Source organism: Schistocerca serialis, chromosome 5, assembly GCF_023864345.2.
Source record: "Schistocerca serialis cubense isolate TAMUIC-IGC-003099 chromosome 5, iqSchSeri2.2, whole genome shotgun sequence".
Taxonomy (NCBI): Eukaryota; Metazoa; Arthropoda; class Insecta; order Orthoptera; family Acrididae; genus Schistocerca; species Schistocerca serialis.
This window is the reverse complement of record NC_064642.1, coordinates 482,595,708-482,619,854: the sequence shown is the minus strand read 5'-3', so window position 1 is coordinate 482,619,854 and position 24,147 is coordinate 482,595,708. Positions and strand designations below refer to the sequence as shown.

Below are 24,147 nucleotides of genomic sequence, written 5' to 3'. Positions count from 1 at the left end.
ATCTATATGGCTGTAGATGAAGTGATAGCACCATTCCAGGTAGGCTTCCACAATAACCGTAGCTGCTGCGAGCAAGTACTGGCTTTGACACCATACATAGAAGCTGGCTTTCAAAGAGGACTGAAACCATCAGTGGCATTCGTAGACTTAACAGCTGCCTACGATACTGTTTGGCTGGATGGGCTCATGCTGAAACGAAGAAATCGATCCCATGCCTTCGGCTCACGACTCTTCTGAAGAACACGCTCACCAGTCGCCACTTTAAAGTGACGAGTGGAATGGTCGTAATTAACTTTTTTAAAAATCAAGAATAGACTACCTCAAGGCTTAGTTCTAGCACCACTACTATTCAGCCTTTATATCAACAATATGCCTAACACAGTGAGCATAAAATTCAGATACACTGACAACCTGACCATAGCACTGCAAAGAAAATGTCTTGAACAAGGGGCAAAGACTTTAACAGGTGACCTTGAAGTTCTTAACAAATACTACATAAGGTGGCATCTGCATCCAAACCCTTCTAAGACAGAAGTCTGCGCTTTTCACCTCGACAATAAAGCCGCCAAAGAAAGTCTGACCATGTTATATGACCAACAGAGGGCGAAACACAACTTCCGTTCTAAATATTTGGTTGTAACACTGGACAGGATCCTGACCTACAAAGGACACCATAAAAATGTTGGTCAGAAGCTCAAAGCACAGAATAATATTACTAGGAAATTGGCGGGTAGTTCTGGGGGTCCAGATGCATCAACTGTGCAAACAGCAGCGACATGAATAGTCTACACCACTGCAGAATACTGTGCTCCTGTCTGAAAGAAAAGTCACCATACCAACCTGGTAGATATGCAGCTCCACAATACCATGCGTATTATCACTGGGACATTAAAATCTACCCCAGTACCATGGCTCTCCGCCATCTTCAACATAGCACTGCCAAAACTAAATGGCAAAAAATATCTGTTAAAGAATGGGAAAAAATTAACACAAGTAGATGACACAAAATACCTACCTATTCAAGACGTCATTAGAAATTTACCAAATCACTGATTGAAGACCCGAAACCCAATGTGAAATAACCACTACATAAGAGGAAAGGATAGCTTCAACCTTACAGATCCTTGGAAAAAGGAGTGGACGAACTCAGTCAGTAATTATCACTTTATAGTTCACCCCTCAAAAGCACTAAAAGGGTTTGACTTTGCGAGGAAAGGCTGGGTTAAGCTCAACTGTATCCGAAGTGGCCACACTAGATGGCAAGACCACTTTCTATAAATGGGGATTCGTAGATAACCCAAGCTGTCACTGTGGCGCACCTGAACAAACTCTGGACCACATCACAAGAGTGTACTCTACTACGAAATTCAGTGGATCAGAAGAGGGCTTCATCGAATCCATACCTCAAGTTATGAAGTGGATCCAAGACCTGTACATCAATGTGTAACCAATAGCTTCTTGTCTCGCATGATACGTGTCACGTACCTGTAATCATATCACATTGACCATTTGCATGTATAAGAAATATTCTATTTACTAGTTCATTATTTTAAATATTTGTGTATATATTCCTTTGCATTGTAATGACAATTTGTGCATATATGCTGCTGGCATGTCATACAATATATAGATCTTGCACATTGATGTCTTATGGAATAATATTCTGCAGTTACTCCTCACATGAGGAAACAGTATTCACCACACAAAAGAAAGTAATTATAATCATGGGTGGAGTTCACATGTGTACAGCTTACAGGTACCTCATTAATCAGCTGTGAATATTAACCGTGGGCGTAGACTACATTTATTCTCTTACAAAATTTGTTATCAAGAATCCATTTAAGTTTGAGAATAATAGACATTCAAAAGTACAACACTAGAAGGAAAAATAATCTGCATTACCCTTTTAGTGAATCTAACATAAATTGGTGAAAGATGCAATTATAAAACTCTTTAGCAATCTACCCATGGATATAAAATATCTCATAGATTGCAAAAATGTTTTCAAGTGTAGAAGAAAGATATTTCTCCTTAAGAACTCCTTCTATATCATAGAGAAATTCATGAGTAGAGATAATGAGTCATTAAAAACTCTAAATGGCCAGCACATTGCTATATAAATATTATTTTTTATATATTTTTAAATTGTGTAAAAGTGTTTAATGTTTGTCCTGTTGATATTTTCCAAATCATAATATTTATCATGAATATTAAGTATTTGACAGGGTACTAACTACATGATCTATGCAACATTTGCTCAGTTTGTGTTTCTTAGGACCTTTATACTCTTTAACCCTAAATAAACAGATAGAAAGATGAAAATAAAATACTGGCACTTGGTGATTAGTATTAGAGAGACTGGAGTAAAGTAGGGTGTTAGTAATTGTTTTGCGTATTTCATCTGTTGTAATTGTTTGTCGCTTGAAAGGGTGAAGTTTTCAGTTTGGATTGCCACCATTGCATAAAAAGGTCTCATGAACACTTTACACCAAAAAGCAGTTCCATCTGTTTTCTATATTTAGAGCTGAAGGTTGAATATGTGTCATACTTGTTAAAGAATTCTCAATAATAGCGCAAGTTGTTGACTTGCTTCTGAATGTGGGTTCCTCTTTTTTTTTTTTTTTTTTACAGGACTTCCTTTCATCATTTAGGGAAGTGAAAGAAGCATTAGATGCAATCCATAATGATGTTTCGGCTATGAATGATGCCGTTCAGAACATGACAGACCGTCTAAAAGCCACCAAAACAAGAACCCAACAGCTAATTGACCAGACTACAAAATTGCAGTCAGATAGGTAAGCATGTTCTGTATTCACCTCAAATTATTCACTGTAAAAGTAATGATACTCCAAAGATATAAATGTAGCTATTTAGATTAAGATCTCTTTAACGTGTTTTTCTTGAGTTTTTGTTCCAGTAATAATGTTGGGCAGGTGGGAAGTCTTTTTACAATATATCCTTCGTTCCCGTAACCCCCCTAGCCTCAACTTTCTGTATGTGGTGGACCAGCATTCTGAATGAGACGAGATTAATTTTTAAATAGAATATTTAGATTTTCAATTTTTGTTCTTGGTACAGAGTATTTGCAGTACACTAAAGAGTCATGACAAGGATTTGGCTTGTGCATTGCTGAATAACACTGCCAACCCACACCTGGTTCACATGCTCACCGTTCTCACAATCAGTTATGCTGATTTGGTAATGCATTGGTGAGGCATTGCTGATTTCAGTACACTTCCAAAGTACCCTCAAATAATAAATCAGAGAGCCGTAAATGGTAACGGGTGGCCGCAGGGCGGCCTGATGAGAGTTAGCAGGGACAGATCTTGGCCCCTCTTAGCACTCAGTCCTCGACCTACTCAGATATTCCTTCCCATCCCTTCACAGTCTGTTGGCAGCCTCCCTGGTGTCTCACTTCATACCCCTAGTGGAAGATTTTTCTGAATAAATGTTGCACACAGCCAATATCTGAAAAGTATCCTACCATTCGTATTTAGTAATTTTATACACTCATAGAAGATGCCCACTTCCTGCAGTATCATTGCCCTTGTCCAGTGCTGGACAATCTGGTATCAGACTGTGGGATCCAAATGCACTGTTCGATCTGGTATAAGAATGTATTTTCCATGGCAGTTGATTGCCGCACTAGAAACTCCCTCGGAGAGAGCTGATTTCACATCGTTGAGCCCTTAGCATCACCTACTTGCTGTAGATAGTGTGGAAAGCTGGGCCACACTATGCTGCAAGATGTTTTCCTCTTTTGTGTGGCAGTTAGATGCACCTATATATGCTGTGCTGCATGAAGATGTGTGCAGGTTGCAACATCCTTTGGCCGCAGATAGCCCTTTTATCACACCAGCAGATTCTTTTGTCAGCCAGACAGTGCCATGCTGTATATGCCATTTCCACCCAAGCCAGTGCCGCAGCTACCATGCCTGAAATCAAAGACAGTTGGAACCATTGCCATGGGTCAACACCAGACACTGTATTATGACCAAATCTATGAGAGTCCTGGCTGTTGAACCTGCTGTTAGTGCACCATCGTCAACTACCAATGCTGATGCAGTGCGTCAAGCATCAACAGCGTTGCTGTTCTCTTCGTCAAAAGTTAAAGTAAATCTTGCTGACCATATGTATTTGCACTTTCCACCGCTTCACTGCAAGCCATTGTTGGACATCATTGTGGTTAGGGTGTGGCTTTTGTTTGAGTACCATGATTTTTGCTGAAGTTTTGTGGTCTGTAAGTAACAGTTAATCCCATATTTTGTAACAATGCCTGACGTACGTCCTTAGCTGCAAAAGAAGCCAGAAGCTTCTGCTAAAAGTTTCAACACATACCCTGTTGATACTTTAAATGAACAAAGTAACAAACTTGCCCTCCAGAAACTGGACTTACAAGAATTGCGTTACAGATTGGAACAAAGGCACAAAACCAGACATAAAGCTAGCCAGACTAAAAGTTCCCCAGGGGCCTCTTCAGCTAGTTCTGCAATATCTGTACCAACCATTGTAAAGAGCTTTCCTGCTGTGACTTTTATCCCTACTTTTTCAGGAAAACTGAATGACATTGTCACTATTTTCGTACAGCGTTAAAGACTTAAAGCATAATTGCTCTTTGACATAGGGTGTAATTGCTCTTTGGCAGATGGGTTTCTGCAAGACATAGCGAGGTTAAAGTTTTCGAGTGACACATGCTCCTATGTCGAATCTGCTGATGCATTAAGAGATGCAGAAACATTTGAAGCCTTCGTGCTCAGTTTAGCAGAACACTCTTCACTCAGAAGAGAAGTCGATTACTATAGAGACTGTTTATCTACGCTATAGCAAAAGCCAAATGAAGATTTTGCCACGTCTTATCACACGTATGTACTGAGATAGGAGGCTACTTGGGATCAGCTGACAATTGAGTCAGCATCTTCATACACAGACTAAACCCATAGATATGTAGAGGGTGGCCTCACATGCTTCACTGCACAAAGCTCTAAGGTTAGCTAAGCGATGCGAGGAGGCAGGACAGTTTGTTTCTGCTCCGTCACAAAGCAATGAACCACACTCTGTTTTTGTAAATGGCATGCTCTGCAAACATTTTGGAAAACCTAATCATTCAACCAAATATTATTGACACTATATTGTACTATAAGGGGCATTCAAAAAGAAATGAGCCGGAGGCTAGAGTGCACAAACCTGTGACAGGAGAGTAATATCGTGGCGTGTGGAATGAGGTGTGGTTCCGACCAGAGCATGGAAGTTGACAGCCTGTCCGTAGAGGGCACACTTGCACATTACGTGACTATATAGAGCAGCTAGCAACAGCATGCATCAATCATCCAAGCTGCATTGCAAACTGTGATGTGGAGGCATAAAAAGAAGAGCAAAGAGGTGTTATTCGTTTTCTGACAGCGAAAGTAGGTGGAGGAACGGACATCCATCAACAAATGTCACAAGTGTACGACAAACACTGCCTGTCCCTTGCTAGGGTCAAGGCGTGACACAAGCGCTTCAGGGAAGGACGGGTGTCATTAGCCGATGATGCACTGTCTGGAACACCACACTGCCTTACCGATGACCTCACCCACCTGGTGGATGCACTCGTTACCCAGGACCACCGAGTGACAGTGAAAGCCTTAGCCACCGTGGTTAGATTGAGCATCAGAAGTGTTCACACCATCGTGAAGGAACAACTGCACATGTGCAAAGTGTGTGCCCAATGGGTGCTCCATAGTCTTCAACCACACCAGGAAGCACGTTTAATGGCCCACTGTCTTGCTCATCTGCAGCACTATGCTCGGGAAGGGAATGCGTTCCTGGCACGAGTGGTGGGCTCGGGATGCGTCATGGTGTCATTACCATAATCAAAACGACAAAGTCTCCAGTGGAAGCATCCAGGATCACCACATCAAATAAAGCTAAGGCCATCCACATGAGTGAAGGAAAGGTTATTCTAACATTCTTCTTTGACCAAATGGCCCCCTTCTGATTCACTTTGTATTGGTTCTGCCTGCTTTCTTTATTTCGTTATGTTGTCCCCAGCGTCGATGTACTACATTGCTACACTGGTTGAAATGTGGGTTGTGGAAATAGAACATAGGCTACTTTAAATAATGTAGCCGATAGATGCACAGTTGAGTTTCACTGTCTTTTACTTTCACTTTTCACAACCCCCCAGTAATAAACAGTTTTTATGTGGCCAGTGCACTATTGTTCTAACTTCCCATAAACCTCATTAATAGTTTGCAGGCAAATGCCCACATACTGCTACAATAGTTTAATGTTGAACATCTACGAGCAGTAAAAGCATAACCACATAATTCAGTTCTTTTGGAATAATCAGGTACGTATGGAACAGACACAGTCATTGCTTTAACACATGGCCTATTGTTGTAACACTTATTTCACTGTTAAGCTGATGCATTGTTGTTCTAACCAACACAGGCTTCTCGTCTGAAACTCAGTCGTGGACTGACTGTCTCTTGATCAAAAATCAGGCCCTTATATATCATCACAATAATAGGTACTGAAATTACACATTGTTCGAAGTTAAATTTACAGAAATGGCAATTAAAACGTAACTCATTAAATTAACTGAATACAACAAAAAATTTATTCTTTTTAACACTTTCTTCTACTACAAGAGTTAGGCCAAATTATTTGTTTAAATCATGAAATTAACAAATATAGTTGTGCAAACAATACTTTTGACAAAACTGTTAATTACTTTGGAATTAATTAAGGGCTGGTTTTGCTAACATGTTTCCAACTAGAACCAAATAGATTCTTTAAGAATACTAGCACTTCGTCTTCCAAATGTTTACAGTTATTACAGACTTTATATTTGTTTATATATCAACAGTAGAATTTAAGTTACAAAACAATTACTGATTTCACCGTATAATGAGACACTAACTAGGAATAGTCAAAGTAAATTAGAAAATCAATTACATACATAAAACTAAGCACAAAACTAGATCTGGTGCTCAATTCTTCAAAACTGAGGGCCTACCTTTCTCTTATACGAAAAGGCATATCACACTCGTGTATGTTAGTGGTAATTAGTTCAAATTAAAATAATTAATTTAAGGAGGCAGATGGTAAAACAAGAGGGGAAGTAAAAACGCATATCACACTCGTGTATGTTAGTGGTAATTAATTCAAATTAAAATAATTAATTTAAGGAGGCAGATGGTAAAACAAGAGGGGAAGTAAAAATATCCCAGCTTGCTTCATCACAACTTCCTGCAGCACGGGACAACAGTGAATGCCCAGCATTACTCACAAACCTTGACCACCCTTCGCCAAGCAATCAAATCAAAACGATCAGGCAATCTCACCCGTGGGGTCATTCTGCTCCACAACAATGCAAAGCCTCATACAGCTAGCATAGTCGCAGCACTCTTGCAGAAATTCAAATGGGACATTCTTGGCCACCCTCCATATAGTCCGGACCTCTCTCCCTGTGATTACGCCGTCTTTGGTCCCCTTAAAAAGGCTCTAAGGGGGGCAAACAATTCACCTCAGATGACGATGTCCACCTATATGTGGAGAACTGGTTAACATCACAACCTCGGGAGTTTTTTGAGACAGCCATTTACTGCCTAGTGTAACAGTGGGACAAGTGTCTTTAAGAGCCAGGGTCAATACTTCTCACATACGGGTACTGGTTTCTGTAATTATGCCTCCGGCTTGTTTCTTTCTTTAATTTTTTTTTTTTAACAGCTGCTCACAGAATTAGCAACAGTGGAATTTTCTGCAAAACAACACACAAAATGCAGGTGTCAGAATAAAATTTTCACTCTGCAGGGGAGTGTGCGCTGATACGAAACTTCCTGGCAGATTCCAACTGTGTGTTGGACCGAGACTCGAACTCGGGACCTTTACCTTTCGTGGGCAAGTGCTCTACCAACTGAGCTACCCAAGCACGACTCGCGCCCCTCTCCTCACAGCTTTACTTTTGCCAGTACCTTGTCTCCTACCTTCCAAACTTTACAGAAGCTCTCCTGCAAACCCTGCAGAACTAGCACTCCTGAAAGAAAGAATATTGCGCAGACATAGCTTAGCCACAGCCTAGGGGATGTTTCCAGAATGAAATTTTCACTCTGCAGCGGAGTGCACTGATATGAAACTTCCTGGCAGATTAAAACTGTGTGCCGGACCGAGACTCGAACTGCGGATCTTTGCCTGTAGGGTTCACAGGGAGCTTCTGTTAAGTTTGGAAGGTAGTAGACAAGGTACTGGCAGAAGTAAATCTGTGAGGATGGGGCGGGAGTCGTGCTTGGGTAGCTCAGTTGGTAGAGCACTTGCCCGCGAAAGGCAAAGGTCCCGAGTTCGAGTCTTGGTGCAGCACACAGTTTTAATCTGCCAGGAAGTTTCAAAATGCAGGTGATTTTTGAAACTGGAGATATCAGTGATCCAAATATAATATTTGAAAGTAATTATAACAGTATAGGTCACAAGGCATGTTTATTGAAGGGTGACCTGTTTCAAACCACATGATCATCATCAGACCTACGGCTGTAATATAATACAGGATATAAATTAAATGGATACATTATAAGAATTTAAAATTAGCTATAAAATTACAAAATGTAGATATACCCATCTGATGGACAGCAGTTGTGTATGGAGCAGGAACCACTGAATGACGATAGTAAACGGCTGGAGAGAGCTGTACAGCTATTTCTTAAATACTGTAGGCTCCACCTACAGCTGACAGCATGATGTGGGTGTTAGCCAATCAGGTATAATTCAAGAGAATTATGTGCAAAAAATGTACTTATTAGTAAATTAAACGTCAAAATTATCTAAAATAATTTTACATTAAAGCAGAAACAGTTCGTTAACATAGCTATTGTAAGGAAATATACTAAAAACTTTAAAAAGGAAACAAACTAACCACATTTGCTGTCTATAGGCTGCCCTCTAGGGGCACGCTGGAAAATAATAACAATGTTGTTGATTTCTATGGAGATCATGGATACCATACCAAAGATCACTGTGAATTCCAAAACTTTTTCACAGTAGAGCATGAAAATAAAAAGAATATCTATTTTCTAGTGCTTACAATTTCAGATCAAAACAGAAAACGCTGTTTTGCTATTTGCAGAAAACCAGCATCAACAGATATAATAATTAATGCTACTTCATGTCATATTACTGAAAATAAAAGCATCCTTCAAAACAATGATACATAGGTTATTAAAATTCTCTCTTCAACTTGATGCAGTCCAAAAAGAAACTGGTACTTCAAGACAATTTCTGTTGTCAATAACTGTAGTGCTAGTCAAGTCAGCTTTTTATGTCAAAAATTACAACAAACAAATAGCATTGTTACAAGTTCCAATAGGAAATATACTAAAATGACTTACATGGGACTTTATTGGCGAATCTAATAAATATCAAAATTCTGACATCTGTAAAATACAGTGCAATGACTGCAATAAGCAATATATTGGAAAAACTGGTTGTAACATTTTAATATATTTTAGATAGCATACTACTGGTACTGCACTTATCAAATCCTTGTTTGGACAGTGTCTTGATGAACAATATCACTCTGAAGGTTGCATTTCTAGCAATTTGAAAATTCTACATAATCTACCTAAACAGAAACTTCGTAATATGTTAGAAGAAACCAAAGTTACTTTCTTACATCTTAGTACATTGTTATTACAATTAAAAATAATTGGCATATTAGGTCAGTCATGGCAACGCATTTTTCATTATATTTGTTCTTCCAGAAATCATTTTAATTTATTTATTTTCGACATCACTCAATTTCACCAGGTTATTTTAGAAATATAGGCATATATTTTTCCTGTAGTGTTGGTAGCCTCTCATACCACTCTTGTTACTATTTGCTACAACATTACAATCTACAGGTATTAATATAGATTGATTCGTACATTAAGGCTACTGCTTATTTATATCCTGGGCCAGCATCTTTGGAGCATTATCTACTTCATTTATCAATGTTTATGGCTGCTTCAGTGGAAACCGCCTATCAGCATCCTCCGTCTCCATAGTAACTAACTGCTTCGTATATCTATGGAAAGTCATCTACTGGACATCACCTATCGATATTCACAGCCATCTCTTTAGAAATTTCCCTGATGCTACATCTTTGGTATGGCGTCCATCATCTCCGTACAAACCAACAACATCGTAATTATTTTCCAGCATACCTCTCGAGGGCAACCTATAGACAACAAATGTGATATTTATTTGTTTCGTTTTTGAAGCTTTTAGTATATTTATTTGACAATAGCTGTGTTAACAAACTGTTTCTTCTTTAATATAAAATTATTTTACATAATTTTGATGTGTTATTTATTAATAAGTGCATCTTTTTGTACATAATTCGAATCATACCTGATTGGCTAACACATCATGCTGTCAGCTGTAGGTGGAGCCTCCAGTATTTAAGAAATAGCTACACTGCTCTCTCCAGCAGTTGACTATCGTCATTCAGCAGTCCCTGCTTCCTAAACAACCATTGTTCATTAAAATGGGTATATCTATGTTTTGTAAGGTTATAGCTAATTTTATTACATTACAGCTGTAGGTCTGAAGACAATCATGTGATGATTGAAACTGGTCACCTTTTAGCAAATGTGCCTTGCGATCTAGACTGTTATAATTATTTTCGAAAATGCAGCTCCACTGTGGGAAAACATTAGTGGAGCAGGCCTCGCCAGCTATCCTCTCCTCTCATCAAGAGTAATTAATCCTGTCCAATATGGAAATGCGTATGAGGTGGCTAATGTCATTTTAAAAGGTAGGATGAGGGGAAGGCCTGTCAAAGTGTTTAGTAGGCACAGGGCTCAAATTAGAATATTGTTTTCTTATAGTGACAAGTGTGCACACCGGCTGCTTCTGTGGGCCACTTGAGAACACTGGTTCGTACCGATTCGGAATAGTATACTGTACTTGGTACCATAACCTACTGTGGTTACGCTTTCTGCTATAATCGTACATTTCTCTCAAAATTATCAAGTTACTTTAACTGACAGCAGACTTCTATTCAACAATTCTTCCACACCCACTATTAGGTTCATTTTACTTACATACATAATAAAAATTTTAAATCTTTTCTTCTGTATTTGCCTGAAATGCCTTTTGTGCTGCCATAATCGACAGCTTGCCTACGCTACCTAATAAACAAAAGCTTGCCTTCTGCAATCAATTGATAAATTATTAGTTCCAGAGCAAGGCCAAATTACTCTTAATCATCCCTCTGTGCACATCGCCAATTGGAATACACAAGAATACATGCATGGATTGATTATACCCAGTTTCATATCTGTCCCATCAACTCTTGTTTTCTGTGGACTGGCCATATGGATCACATATAACACGGGATATTGTTAAGCGATTCAAATCACCAAAACCAGCTGTACCCAAGCAGCAGTCATTAGGTGACTCTCATAACTAAAGACATTTTGAAATATGTTGCCACACCTGGGATCGTCTCCATGCCACCACACCATCCATCAGCACACCACTTCAATTGACCACATATTACCATTGTTGTTAACTAAAATTGCCCAGTTCAGATATCAAAATTTATTGTAATATTACTTGTAAAGAAGATAGAATTACTAACTTTGTACCCTTGCCCCTTGTTTTCTAACTTCAGAAATTATAATGTTTTTTAGTAAACACCAAGGGAGCACTTTCCATATATTTAATCATTCCAATCATTTGAATAGTTCAACCATTTTATTTGCAGTCTCGAAAGGAAGTAAACTGCTCCTATGGAAAAGTATGGAAATATACATGGTTGGCTAATAGGCTGAATGGAAGCAACTTAATTTTTCATACAATATTTCAATTTTTGTTTTTCTGTTTTTATACTCTGTACAGAGTAACTGCATTTTACTGAAGAGTCATGACCAGTCTCGGACTGGTATGGTACCAGATACATCTGCCAACCCATGCCTTATTCACATGCACACCATTCTTATAGTCGGTAATGTTGATGGAGTGAAGTCTTGTTTAGTCATTGCTGATGGAGGTACACTTCCAAATTACCCTCCAGTAACAAATCAGAGGGCTGCAAATTGTCACGTGAGGGCCCGCGAGATGTACTAATGAGAGTGGCCTGGTACAGACTTGTCTTCCCACCCCTCTCTCGGCAATATGCATCTCAGTCTGTTGGTGGGTCATTCCATAGTAACTCACGTTACATATTGATGTTTATATTATAAGTTTTGGACAACTAACAGAAGAAAATGTTTCTATTGAACAATTTATATGCCTCAAAACAGAGTTTATACAGAATGCTCTATAAACCTTCATCACAATAATTGTTACATTACTATATTTATAAAACCAAATCTTATAATTATTGTTGGTAACTGACGTTACATTTCCAAGAAATGGCTTTTGCATATGATAAAGAAAATAAACAGTCTACTCTGTTTTATGTGAACATCAGATCTGATAAGTACTTTAACAAAGTTCCAAACATTTAATCTCCAATAGAATAAATATTAAAACATAATGAACAGGTAACTCACGTTACAACATCCGGTAACTCACGTTACAACATCCGGTAACTCACGTTACAACATCCGGTAACTCACGTTACAACATCCGGTAACTCACGTTACAACATCCGGTAACTCACGTTACAACATCCGGTAACTCACGTTACAACATCCGGTAACTCACGTTACAACATCCGGTAACTCACGTTACAACATCCGGTAACTCACGTTACAACATCCGGTAACTCGCGTTACAACATCCGGTAACTCGCGTTACAACATCCGGTAACTCGCGTTACAACATCCGGTAACTCGCGTTACAACATCCGGTAACTCGCGTTACAACATCCGGTAACTCGCGTTACAACATCCGGTAACTCGCGTTACAACATACGGTAACTCACGTTACAACATACGGTAACTCAAGTTTCATTGTCACAGATCACAGTCAAACTTGAAATTACCATGGGAATTTACAACACATGGAGGGTTAACTTTTCTGACAACCTTGTCTTTAGTGTAGTATATCTCATCTTCAATTTCAGGCCACTTCCAAAACTTGCCATCTTTCATCATAACATCAACTTTAAACTCACCGTTTTCAATTTTAGTAACATTACCAGGAAAATGTGAATTGTCATATTTTACCACCACCCAGTCATCTACTTGTATATCTAGTGATTTTTCTGTTCTTTTAGTGTTTTCCTCTGCAGCTGATGAAGTGGTGTGTCCCACAACTTCATTATTATAGAGTTCCAAGTGATGAATTTTAGAAATGTTCAAGAAAGGCTTGCAGTTCTTGATTAAGGCCGAGAGATGTAGTTTTTTGCTTCTTTAGCTAAAGTCTTCTTCACCCATAAGAATTGCTCTCGTGTTAGAAGAAGAACTCAACAATGCTTTTACAAAATCTATTGCATTGTTTACAACACATTTCTGGCTTTTCACAAGAGACCAAACTTTGCGTTTGACAGCCCCACCAATTCCATCCACTGGCCCCTTCCCATAAGAAGCTGCAAAGTACTTCCATGTAATTCTTTTGGCATGACTCTTACTTAGAACTTTTATAGCCTGTGCAATATATCTGTTTTTAAACTGGGAAGCAGGGCCATCTGACCAGATTGTAAACTCTCTAATATTTTTTGGTAGTTCTTCAAGGAGTCTATCAACATAGAGAACGATAGTGTTATTTGTGTGTGGTCCAGATTATCAGATACCAACACATAGGGGTGAGAAGTACCTGAATGCCAAATAATGGCAGTAAAAATACTAATTTGATTCTGCTGCCAATGTGATTTCATCTTGACTTACACATGTAAAATTTTCAGAAAAATCAATTTGCATCATGGCAGTTAGCATCACAGAAGACAGTGATTCCTTATCACTCTGATAGTTCTTTGATTGTTCTCTCTTAAAGTAGCAGTGCTCTAAAAATTTAGGTCCTATGGTAAGAATATGATCAATAAGATTCTATAATGTACCTTCTTCCTCTGCTTTAAAAATTCTGCCATTACTCTCCTGCCACAAATACCATTTCACACCCTACTCTTGTACACCAGTACATAAATCAAGAAGTTTAACTGTCAATAAATCTTTACATTTCATGCACTTTCCCAACCAACAATTGGCTGTAGGCTCTGCACATAGAAAAAATTCTGTCCAGTTACTGGTGTACTTAGTTGTTTGAGGTACTATGCTATGAAGAGAGTTAAAAGCACAGATGAAATTCTTGTGATATCTGCAGACACACATGTTGTGTGGAAGTTTATTGGCAAGCGTGACATGTTTGGGTCTTAATTCTGCGAATTTGCTTTTACCGGTCACTTTGCAAAACATTACATGGGCTTCTTTCAAAGAAAACATAAAGTGTCATACTTGCAACTTACCTTACCTTTCTCATCTTTTACAGTCACAATGTCTTTGCGTCCAGGGGCCTGTCCGCTAATGTCATCCCTTTCATAGAATTTGGTCACTGTGCTGCTTATTTCATCACTTACTTTTTGTTTAGAGACTCTTTCTACTACTAAAGGTTCAACATATGTATGATACAACCTTCTAATAGCACATTTTTGTTTTATGGGTGATGCTAGAAGTATGTGTTTCACTTTTGATACAGCTTTTCCCAATGAAGACCTATTTTTATATGGTGGAGAGACAGAACTACTTGGTGTAGCTGAAGGAGCTTCCTTTAGCCACTTCCTGTACTTGGCAATGCTTTCTTTAACATTCCGTTTCCTGTCTGCAGCAATCTTTTCTTGTTCTCTTTTACTAAAACAGTTTTCCTGTTCCTGCTTCTTTTTCCTGAATTTTTGTGTAGTTTCCTTGTGTTTGATATTTTATACTCTTCGTACCTGCCTTCATCTTTCATTTTCTGCCATCTTCGTCTCATCTTTTCAGCTGCACTTGGTCATTCTGCAAAAATTGCGAATTGTTGTAACATAGAAATAGCTATTCCCTATGGGATTTTATGTGGCATATGGAGATATTTGTTGCAATATATTGTTAGTTGTGTTGTATGTAATTCAGAACCAATGTGACTGCTCAGAATTATAACTAATCCTACAAAAATTATGGTAACTCACATTACATACATAAAGGTAACTCACATTACATGAATTAAATATTCTATACCAGGAGAAGACTTCCAGGAGGAAATTTATTTGAGATACCAAATTGAGGTACACTTATGTGAAGGACAGCATGGCATATAAGCCTCTGTACTTAAATGTATTTTGTGAAAATCTTTAAAAAATTGGCATTTGATAACTCTTGTTATACATTTTGGGTTAGGTTATATAAATGTTTTTGTATTTATTATGCTTAAATTGTTTTTTTTCTAGAAATATACCAAAAAGAAGACGAAGTTATGCACTTTAAAGTGATGTACAAACCTTAAAGAATTATAATAAATTTCATGATTTTTTTCTTACCTTGAAATAGATCAAATCTTCTGCTTGAACAAACTCAACAATTTAATCTTCAAAACAATGGCTCCCACAAGTAAACAAAAGGTTTTAGAGGGAAAAAATCAATCTTGCCAACAAAATTCAATGCCCAACCTACATAAGTAACAGGGGAAAAAATTCCCACAGAAAAATTATTTTTTTTATAATGATTCCTCGTTTACATTGAATGACCCTGGTGCCTCCCTAGTGCTACACTTTGTACGTCATCCTGGTAGTTTTTTCTAAATAAATGTGGCACACCAGCCAGTTTCTCAGAAGTACACTACTGTTCTTATTCAGTAATTTCGTGCACTCTCTGGCACCCACTTCCTGCAGTAGCAGTATCCTCATCTGGTCCTGGATAATCTGAGGTCAGATCACAGGGTCTGAATGTACCGTTGGATCAGGTATAAGGTCTGTTCATAACATTCTGGAACTATGGCCACAAAATTTTTCTCCCCTTACCTTTTACTTATTGTGCAACATCTCCTTTGAAATACTCTCCTACAATTGATACACTGTGCCCAACACCATTTCCACTTCTAGAAACAATCTTGGTACTCTTTTTGCTGGATTGTGTGAAGCGCCATCTACAAATTTTCTTTTATCTCATATTGCAAATCTTCGTCCTTTCAACAGGGTTTTCAACTTTGGAAATAAAAGAAAGTCTGCAGGCGCCAGGTCTGGAGAGTATGAAGGATGAGGCAGCGCAATGATTTTGTTTTTTGTGCAGTAGTCATGCACCAGCAGGGATGAATATATATATATAGTGTGAATTGTCACAGAGGTACACAGTAAAAAAAATGGATGACCAGATGATGAGAGCATGATTCCCAAAATATGTAGACAAATGTTAAAATTTCTTTATTGTGCAACTGTTATTCACTAATCTTTGATAACAAGTAAACCTTTTGCATCAGTGAATGTGTGTGGTTGTGAGTACACAGAGATGAAGCTCACAGCTCTGATTATTTTCTGATGATATATTAAGAGAATACTGAAATATTTGTAATACTATGAAAAGATTACATTGCTACTCACCATATAGTGGAGATGCCGAGTCGTAGACAAGCACAACAAAAAGACTGCTAAACAAGTAAGTTTTCAGCCAAAAGACCTTCTTCTGTATTTGATAAAACACACACACACACACACACACACACACACACACACACACACACACACACACACACACACACACGACCACTGTATCTGGCTGCCAGAGCCAGACAGAAGGCCTTTTAGCTGAAAGCTTACTTGTTTAGCAGTCTTTTTGTTGTGCCTATCTGCGACTCAACTTCTTTACTATATGGTGAGTAGCAATATATCCTTTTTGTAATATTTTCATTATTCCATTCTGAATTTTCCATTGTTTGAAATATTTTTAGTTGTAGATAACAAGTAAGTGAGATGTGGTCAGTGTACCTATCACCTTCAAGATGAAATGATTGGTAGAGAAGCACTCACAGTGTGTTACAACTGTTAGGTTTATAAGCATTTCTTTTTCTCTAGAGTGGAAGAAGACACTATATATATGTAGATATCCGGGGGTGATAACTATATTTAGGGTCCATCAAAAATATTTGCGTACATGTGAATGGTAACAGAAAATTTATTTTTGTACCTACAAGTGTACTTTCTGGTTAAACTAAATGTTCCGTATGGTGGCTAATAGAAATAGTCATAACCATTGACCTTCAGCACTGATACATTTCTGAGTATGAGTCACAACAGATACCTTAATTCACACTAAAGTGTCCAATGGAACATCTGTACATGTTGCTTGAATCTCATTCAAAAGTGTGTAGAGGCTACAACATTTGACAGTATTCCTTCTCTTTTAACTGTGCCCCATTAGGAATAAATTGAGTAGTGTAAGGTCTAGGGAGCATGCAGGAAACTCAATTTATCCCCTGTATCCTACAGACAGGGTTGGCAAATTTTGACTCAGATACTCACTCTGCTTCAATGTCTACGGCGATGATGACAACAACAATAATAACAACAACAACAACAACAACAACACAGATTCTATTAAACACAATATACATACAAATGAATCACAGAAAGTAACAGTTCCTGACTCTTCTCAAAACACACAAAACAAAAGCTTTCTGGTGGAGGATACCTTTTAGTCAATACAGTACTCTGGAAGTTTTTTGGCTAACTCGCACAATAGTGCAGAACACTGTAGATGCAGCTGGGAAGCTCTCAAATACAAACCACACTCTCTGTTCTCACTTGACTTGGGTTCATTCACTGAAAACACAACAGTTGATTGAGTGATGCGTGAAGACAATACCGAATTAGGTAGACAGGCAAGTCTGTGTGCTAGCCAAACTTTACAGTATGTAACAACAAAATCCAAATCGCAGCGTAGCAGAAAATCACGTAGGGCTAGGATGACATCAGTACCCGCACCATAGGGCTCGCAGTGAACATTGGCTGGTTGTGACTTATGGATGTGTGCATAACTGTATCTGCTGATCAATTAGTGTGTCCCAGTATGATTAAAAGACACACATATCATATGTCGTTAAACAAATAAAGGAGAAAATGTAAACTGCAAGCATTGTTAGGTATCTTCTTCCAGTTACAGCACCTTCATAAAGGAAAACCCCAACAAGTCCTCTAGGAGCTAAGCCGCACTAAATCTCTGCTCAAGACAAATTCACAGCATTTTCAACTGTGGTCTTGGCTTGTTGATTGTATTTCATTTGACCAACCGCGCCCTACTACCCATAATACGTAGTTCACTTGTAACCATCCCTGAACCCATCCACAAAATTGTACCCTGGAATCTGGTTCATCTTCACTTAGCTGTTGCACTAGTCTTCAAATGAAATAATGTGATCTTCTGCTATTCAGAATGCGTCATGTACTGTTAAAGCTTACATCACTTTCATGTGACCCTTGCCGTGAACATTTTTGTGGTGAAAAGCTAAAACCATTTCAGTACTATATTTGAGAATTAATCATTTGTAAACATGTTGGGTCACCTTGGTGGGCCTTACTGCACATCACACACTGTTTGATCCACCTTGTTTTAGTCTCATAGACACACGCTTATTAACTTAGCAATCGCTAATCTTGACTTGTTCTACATTCCGGAAGGTACCCCTAAGTGGGATCTAAAGAACATGATGACTGGATGGTTGGATCAGCCCCTTATCAACTTCTCCTCTCTCTCTGAATTGCATCATCAATTTCAAACTTCCAGTACTACTTAATAACCTCCTTCCACTCTACAAAGCTTAAACAGACATCTGCCATATTGATGTTAAAAAAATGTAATGTTGTCAGTAGGAAAATAAAATTTCTGTGACACTTAAAAGTTTGGTTATATTTTTCCACATGCCCCTTATGTATCTTGATATTAAGCTGAATTCATACTGTGTCAAAGACTTTACATTATCATGATGTAGAGTAAAAAAGTACATTATTGTAATGTCAGTTATTTATTAGTGGATGTTCCAAACCCATTCACCAGGTGTCATTATTCTTGTTATCATCATCATCATTATTTTAATTACGACTTGTGTTTATTTTAGTACCTTGAAATGTCGGTGTCATTCTGCTTTCAGCCAGAAGTTGACTCTTCAGCAGAAAATGGCAGATGCATTTCTGAGAAGTTTCCAACTTTCATCTTCAGAGCAAACTGTACTGAGAGATGGTGCAATTACTGAAGAATTTTTTAGTGCTTTGGAGCGCGTGCAGTCTATTCATGGCAGTTGCCGTACCCTGATGCAGAGTGGCCACCAGACTGCAGCACTTCAGATTATGGAACAAATGGCTTTATATCAGGTGCTGTTCCATCATTTTCAAACATTTTTATATACAGTAACAACACTGGCAAAAAAGGTCACATGTGCAGCAAGAATGACCCGGTCACAGGATAATATTGTCCAGTTGCATATCAGGAATAACATGTAACTGATCAATTTTTTATAAAATAATTTAAATGGATACATAAAAATCTACTCACAGAGTGGCAGCAGAACACACACATAAAAGGAGGTTTTAATTAGAATCTTCTTTTAAGTATCTGTTCTGCCACCACTTGGTGAGAAGATTTTTTTTAATCTATCCAAGTAAATTATATAAATGATCAAGATTACTGCAATCTGCACTTACTGACAAACACCAGAGAACACTAGTGGCTCCTAATAACATCATTAGTAAGATTTGTGCAGATTCACAATGTCAGCAAACACAGCTATGGAATTCATAATGTGGCTCATAGACATGTAAATACCAAAAAAATGTCAAAATGCTCTCTCAGAAGTAACCTGAAATCATATTAATGCCTTCCCAAATCATTATAGCAGGTCCGGCTGTGGCTCTCTTCATAATTTCCTGGAATTACTTTGTATATTATGTACAGAATGCAACCTTACTGCTTACCATTCCAAAACAATATCCTAGTGCAGCCTTAGAACAATACATTTTCAGTTCGTACAATGACAGATGTGATTTCATGCTCTGGCGTAGGTAAGTAGTTGGTAAACTTTTGGCATGAAAGAGCTGTTACTGTCCATTGTAACAACTTCAGAACTATTTTGAGAGCCATAAATAAATATCTCCAAATAAAGAGGTAATTAAATAACTTTTTATAAAGTAGTGGTAATAATTATATCATTATTAAAGTGAAAGTTTGGTTAAAATATATGTCAGCATATATTTAAACAATGTGAACAATAGTTTTTCATTTACTTGGAAAGTTTCTGTATGTCCAGTTTGTAAAATGCCATTCTTAATTTTAGGAGTGGTCCTAAATAGGCATCAATAATTTAGTTCCTCAATTTGTATTTAATGTAATCACATTAGAAAAAAATACATAAATGCCTAGATCTCACGAAATTTCAGACAGAATGGGAAGATTTCTTTTAATTGGAAATGTTCTCAATAGGAGGTAGAGGACCTCTACAAAAACCAACAGAAACTAAGAAATTACAGTAAATTAATAACACGCTTCCAAGTGTTCTGCCAAGCTGTTGTTTCCTGTTCATGCAAAATATTTCAACAACCAACCAAACCATCTTCTTCAGGTCCCTGAAAGTTTTGCTATTAAATGTACTGCCTGGATTCCAATTTGGATTGTGAATTATTGTTTGTCTCACTCCACTGTTTACAGCAGAGTTTGAAGTCCGATGCCCAGTTCACCCTTTGACACTCTTTTGGTTTTCAGAGCTCACACTAATATTCCGTGAAACGCAAATTCTCTCCATGTTTTTCAACACTGGTGGATGTGATGTCAAACAGGTTTTTGATAAATTGAGTGCCTGACCCCAAGTATTATTAAAACTGAAACCAACCCTGATTATTAGGTTTTCTGATATCGTTATTTCGATACACTTATTAATTATGCTGTCCCAGAAACTTTGTGTGCGCTCAGTGACATTGGTCTCATCATAATTCATTTCATGATTATATTCAAGACAGTGCTCGGTGACAGCTGATTTGCTTGGTTGTTTTATTGAGGTATGTTGCTGATGTTCCCTGGCTCTCTCGACTCTTCTGATGACATGACACATTCACATGGAATGCAATATCCATCTGGCATAAAATGGAAACATCAACTTGGCAGAATGAAAGCACACTATTGATCACTCTCTTTGAGAAAACCTGAGACAAAATGGGAATGGGGAGTGTTAAAACAGAAGTAGGGGACAAAAATAACACTATACTTAAGTGGGGAAATTTTGTGGATGACTGCAGAAATAAGAAGACATTCATTAGTAGATAATGCTGAGAATAAAATATTTACCTCCTGCCTTCTTTCAGAACACAACAGTCAAAAATTGACTTGGCAGGGAACAAATGGAACTAAAACTAAAGCTGATTACAATTTATCAAATGCTAATAAATTGCACCTGATATTACAAAGTAGCCAGTATCTAACTTCAGAAGGCCCTGTCCCAGTATTGTGATAGAAGCACTTGAAAGAGAAAATAGTCCTTCTAGGTTTCAAAACTATACTTTCCTTCTACAGGAAGGGAATAGGGTCTAAGTAGAGGAGGTTGAAAGTTGGAGCAGGTCACTTGGATAATAGATTGAGAGGAACCCTTCTGTTGTGAGGATGTGAGTAGGAAGAGAGGCAAAGATAAAGATGTCGTCAAGTGGTTGTACGTCCATTAGCTTTCATCATTGTGGTCCTTGCCATTATTAAATGGTAACTGACAGCCATGCGATTGCTGCCCTGATCCTCACAGCTACTTGAATGGACTGTAGGAATCACAAGGCATGTGTGCAGTAGCAAGCTCTGTCGGTGAGACCACAGCCAATGCTGCCACCACTCTGTAGCCCACCACTGTTATAACCAATTGTGTTTTGAGTAAATACAAGGTTGTTTGCATAAGTTCTCGTTGGTGATAAATGATTAAGTGCAGAGTTATACTATGTTATCAAAGTATTGAGGGGCTCTGAGAGTATGTTCTAAATTGTTTTTGATTAAAAATAATGGTTCGCTGTGTAGTTGTCACTGCAGACAAGGAAAAAAGATGGAAATTATGTTTCATATGATTCCTTGGAATAATGATACGAAACAAGAGCAAATAAATGTTGTTAAATGCTCCGATTAATTTTTGATTGCTAATGCTTGTGTGTGTGGCAAATACATTTTGCTAATTCGGATTATGAAAGGAATCTGAAAAGTTGAATCTTTTTCTGAATCACAAGCTGAAGCCTGCGACTGTTCCAGCTCCATATTCCCATCCTCCTGAGTTGATTCACATGGTAGTAATGTGCATAACAGTGATAGAGAAATCATTAATTATGAATACAAACATTGCTGCAAATGCAATAGTGCTTATTTGTGTCAACAATTAGAACTTAGGAAAAAGATGTAGAAAAACTAAGACAGAAGTATACAGATGTAAAGGATCGTCTCTCTTCACATACGCCGAGTTACTTAAAATAAAACATTTTCAAAAAGTAGTTGAGGATTCTTTTTCTTACTATCAACAGTTGATATGAATGGACATAGTCCATTGTGGTTATCTGAAGGTATTCTACATCTACATTGATATTCCGAAATCCACCATACAGTGCATTGTGGAGGGTACTCTGTACCACAACTAGTCATTTCCTTTCCTGTTCCACTTGCAAAGAGAGTAAGCGAAAAATGGCTGCCTATATACCTCTGTACGAGCCCACATTTCTCTTATCTTCACGGTCCTTATGCGCAATGTATGTTGGCAGCAGTAGAATTGTTCGGCAACCAGCCTCTGTTGTCAGTTCTCTAAATTTTCTCAACAGTGTTTCTCTAAAAGAACATCACATTCCCTCCAGGGATTACCATTTGAGCTCCTGAAGCACGTCTGTAACTTACACATTGTTCAAACCTACCTGTAACAAATCTGTGAGCCGTCCTCTGAATTGCTTCAATGTCTTCCTTCAATCTGACCTTGTAAGGATCTCACACTTGCAGTACTCAAGAACTGGTCGCACCAACGTCCTGTATACGATCTCCTTTGCGGGTGAGCCACTCGTTCCTAAAATTCTCCTAATAAACCAAAGTCAACCATTCGCCTTCCCTTCCACAGTTCTCACATGCTTGTTCCACCTCATATCCCTTTGCAACTTTTCACCCAGACTTTTAAATGACTTCACTTAAAGCAGGACACTAGTAATACTGTATCTGAACATTGAACCTGCATCAACTTATACATTTTTCCACATTTAGGGCTAGCAGCCCTTCATGACACCAACTGGAAATTTTGTTTCAGTCATCTTGTATCTTCCTACTTCCTACAATCACTCAACTTGGAAAACAGCCAGAACACATCTTTTAAACAATTTGAAAAAAATAACCCAAAGGGATGTGGAAAAGGAAATATTGTCTCTAAAAAACAAAACCTCACATGGGTGGGATGAAATAACAACATCTGTAATCAAGTATGTGTATGATATTATTTCCCAACCACTGTCAACTATTATAAATCAATCTTATGAACAGGGATGCTTTCCAGAGGTATTGAAATATGGTGAGATCAAACCTCTATTCAAGAAAGGATCGACAGAAGATATGGGGAATTACCGCCCTATCTCTCTCTTGCCGGTCTTCTCTAAAGTGTTTGAAAAGATTGCAGCAAAACAAATTAATAACTTTCTTACTGTAAATGATATAATTTTTAAAAACCAGTTCGGATTCCAACAGGGTAAAAGCACTGCGAATGCTATAAATGAGTTTATCCAAAAAATATGCTCCACGTTAGATAAAGGTAGAAAGGTCACAGGTATTTTCTGTGATCTGACTAAAGCTTTTGATTCAGTGAACCATGCATTACTCCTCCACAAATTACAGATGTATGGAATCAGAGACACTGCTTTAAAATGGTTTAGCTCTTACCTGTCAGGTAGGAAACAAAGAGTAATTTTAACTTCAAATGGAACCAATTATTCATCAGACTGGAAAACAGTTCCCCAAGGAGTCCCACAAGGTTCGATATTGGGTCCCTATCTGTTTCTTTTTTACGTAAATGACCTACCACTTGCTATTGATGTTCATTCAGTCTTATTTGCTGATGATACATCAGTTCTAATTGAAAATGAGGTATCTGAAAATATTCCAGAAAAAGCCAAAAACACTTTAGAAAAACTTGAATCTTGGTTCTATCAAAATGGACTAAAACTAAATGTAACTAAAACCAAAATGATGCAATTTGAAGCTAAATCAGTAGAGAGGAGTGAAATAAAGATAACTTGCAATGATCAGGATA

The 24,147-nt window shown here is 37.9% G+C and overlaps 1 protein-coding gene across 2 annotated transcripts in view; it reads left to right on the top strand.

Annotated features, from left to right (window-relative positions):
* The window catches only part of LOC126482325 (conserved oligomeric Golgi complex subunit 6), a 120,581-nt gene that overhangs the window by 6,157 nt on the left and 90,277 nt on the right, over nucleotides 1–24,147 (top strand). For both annotated transcript variants that reach the window (XM_050106371.1, XM_050106372.1), the window contains exons 2-3: nucleotides 2,632–2,795; nucleotides 19,012–19,231. In XM_050106371.1, the coding sequence (XP_049962328.1) occupies nucleotides 2,632–2,795; nucleotides 19,012–19,231 (384 nt within the window). The remainder of the gene's footprint in view (nucleotides 1–2,631; nucleotides 2,796–19,011; nucleotides 19,232–24,147) is intronic.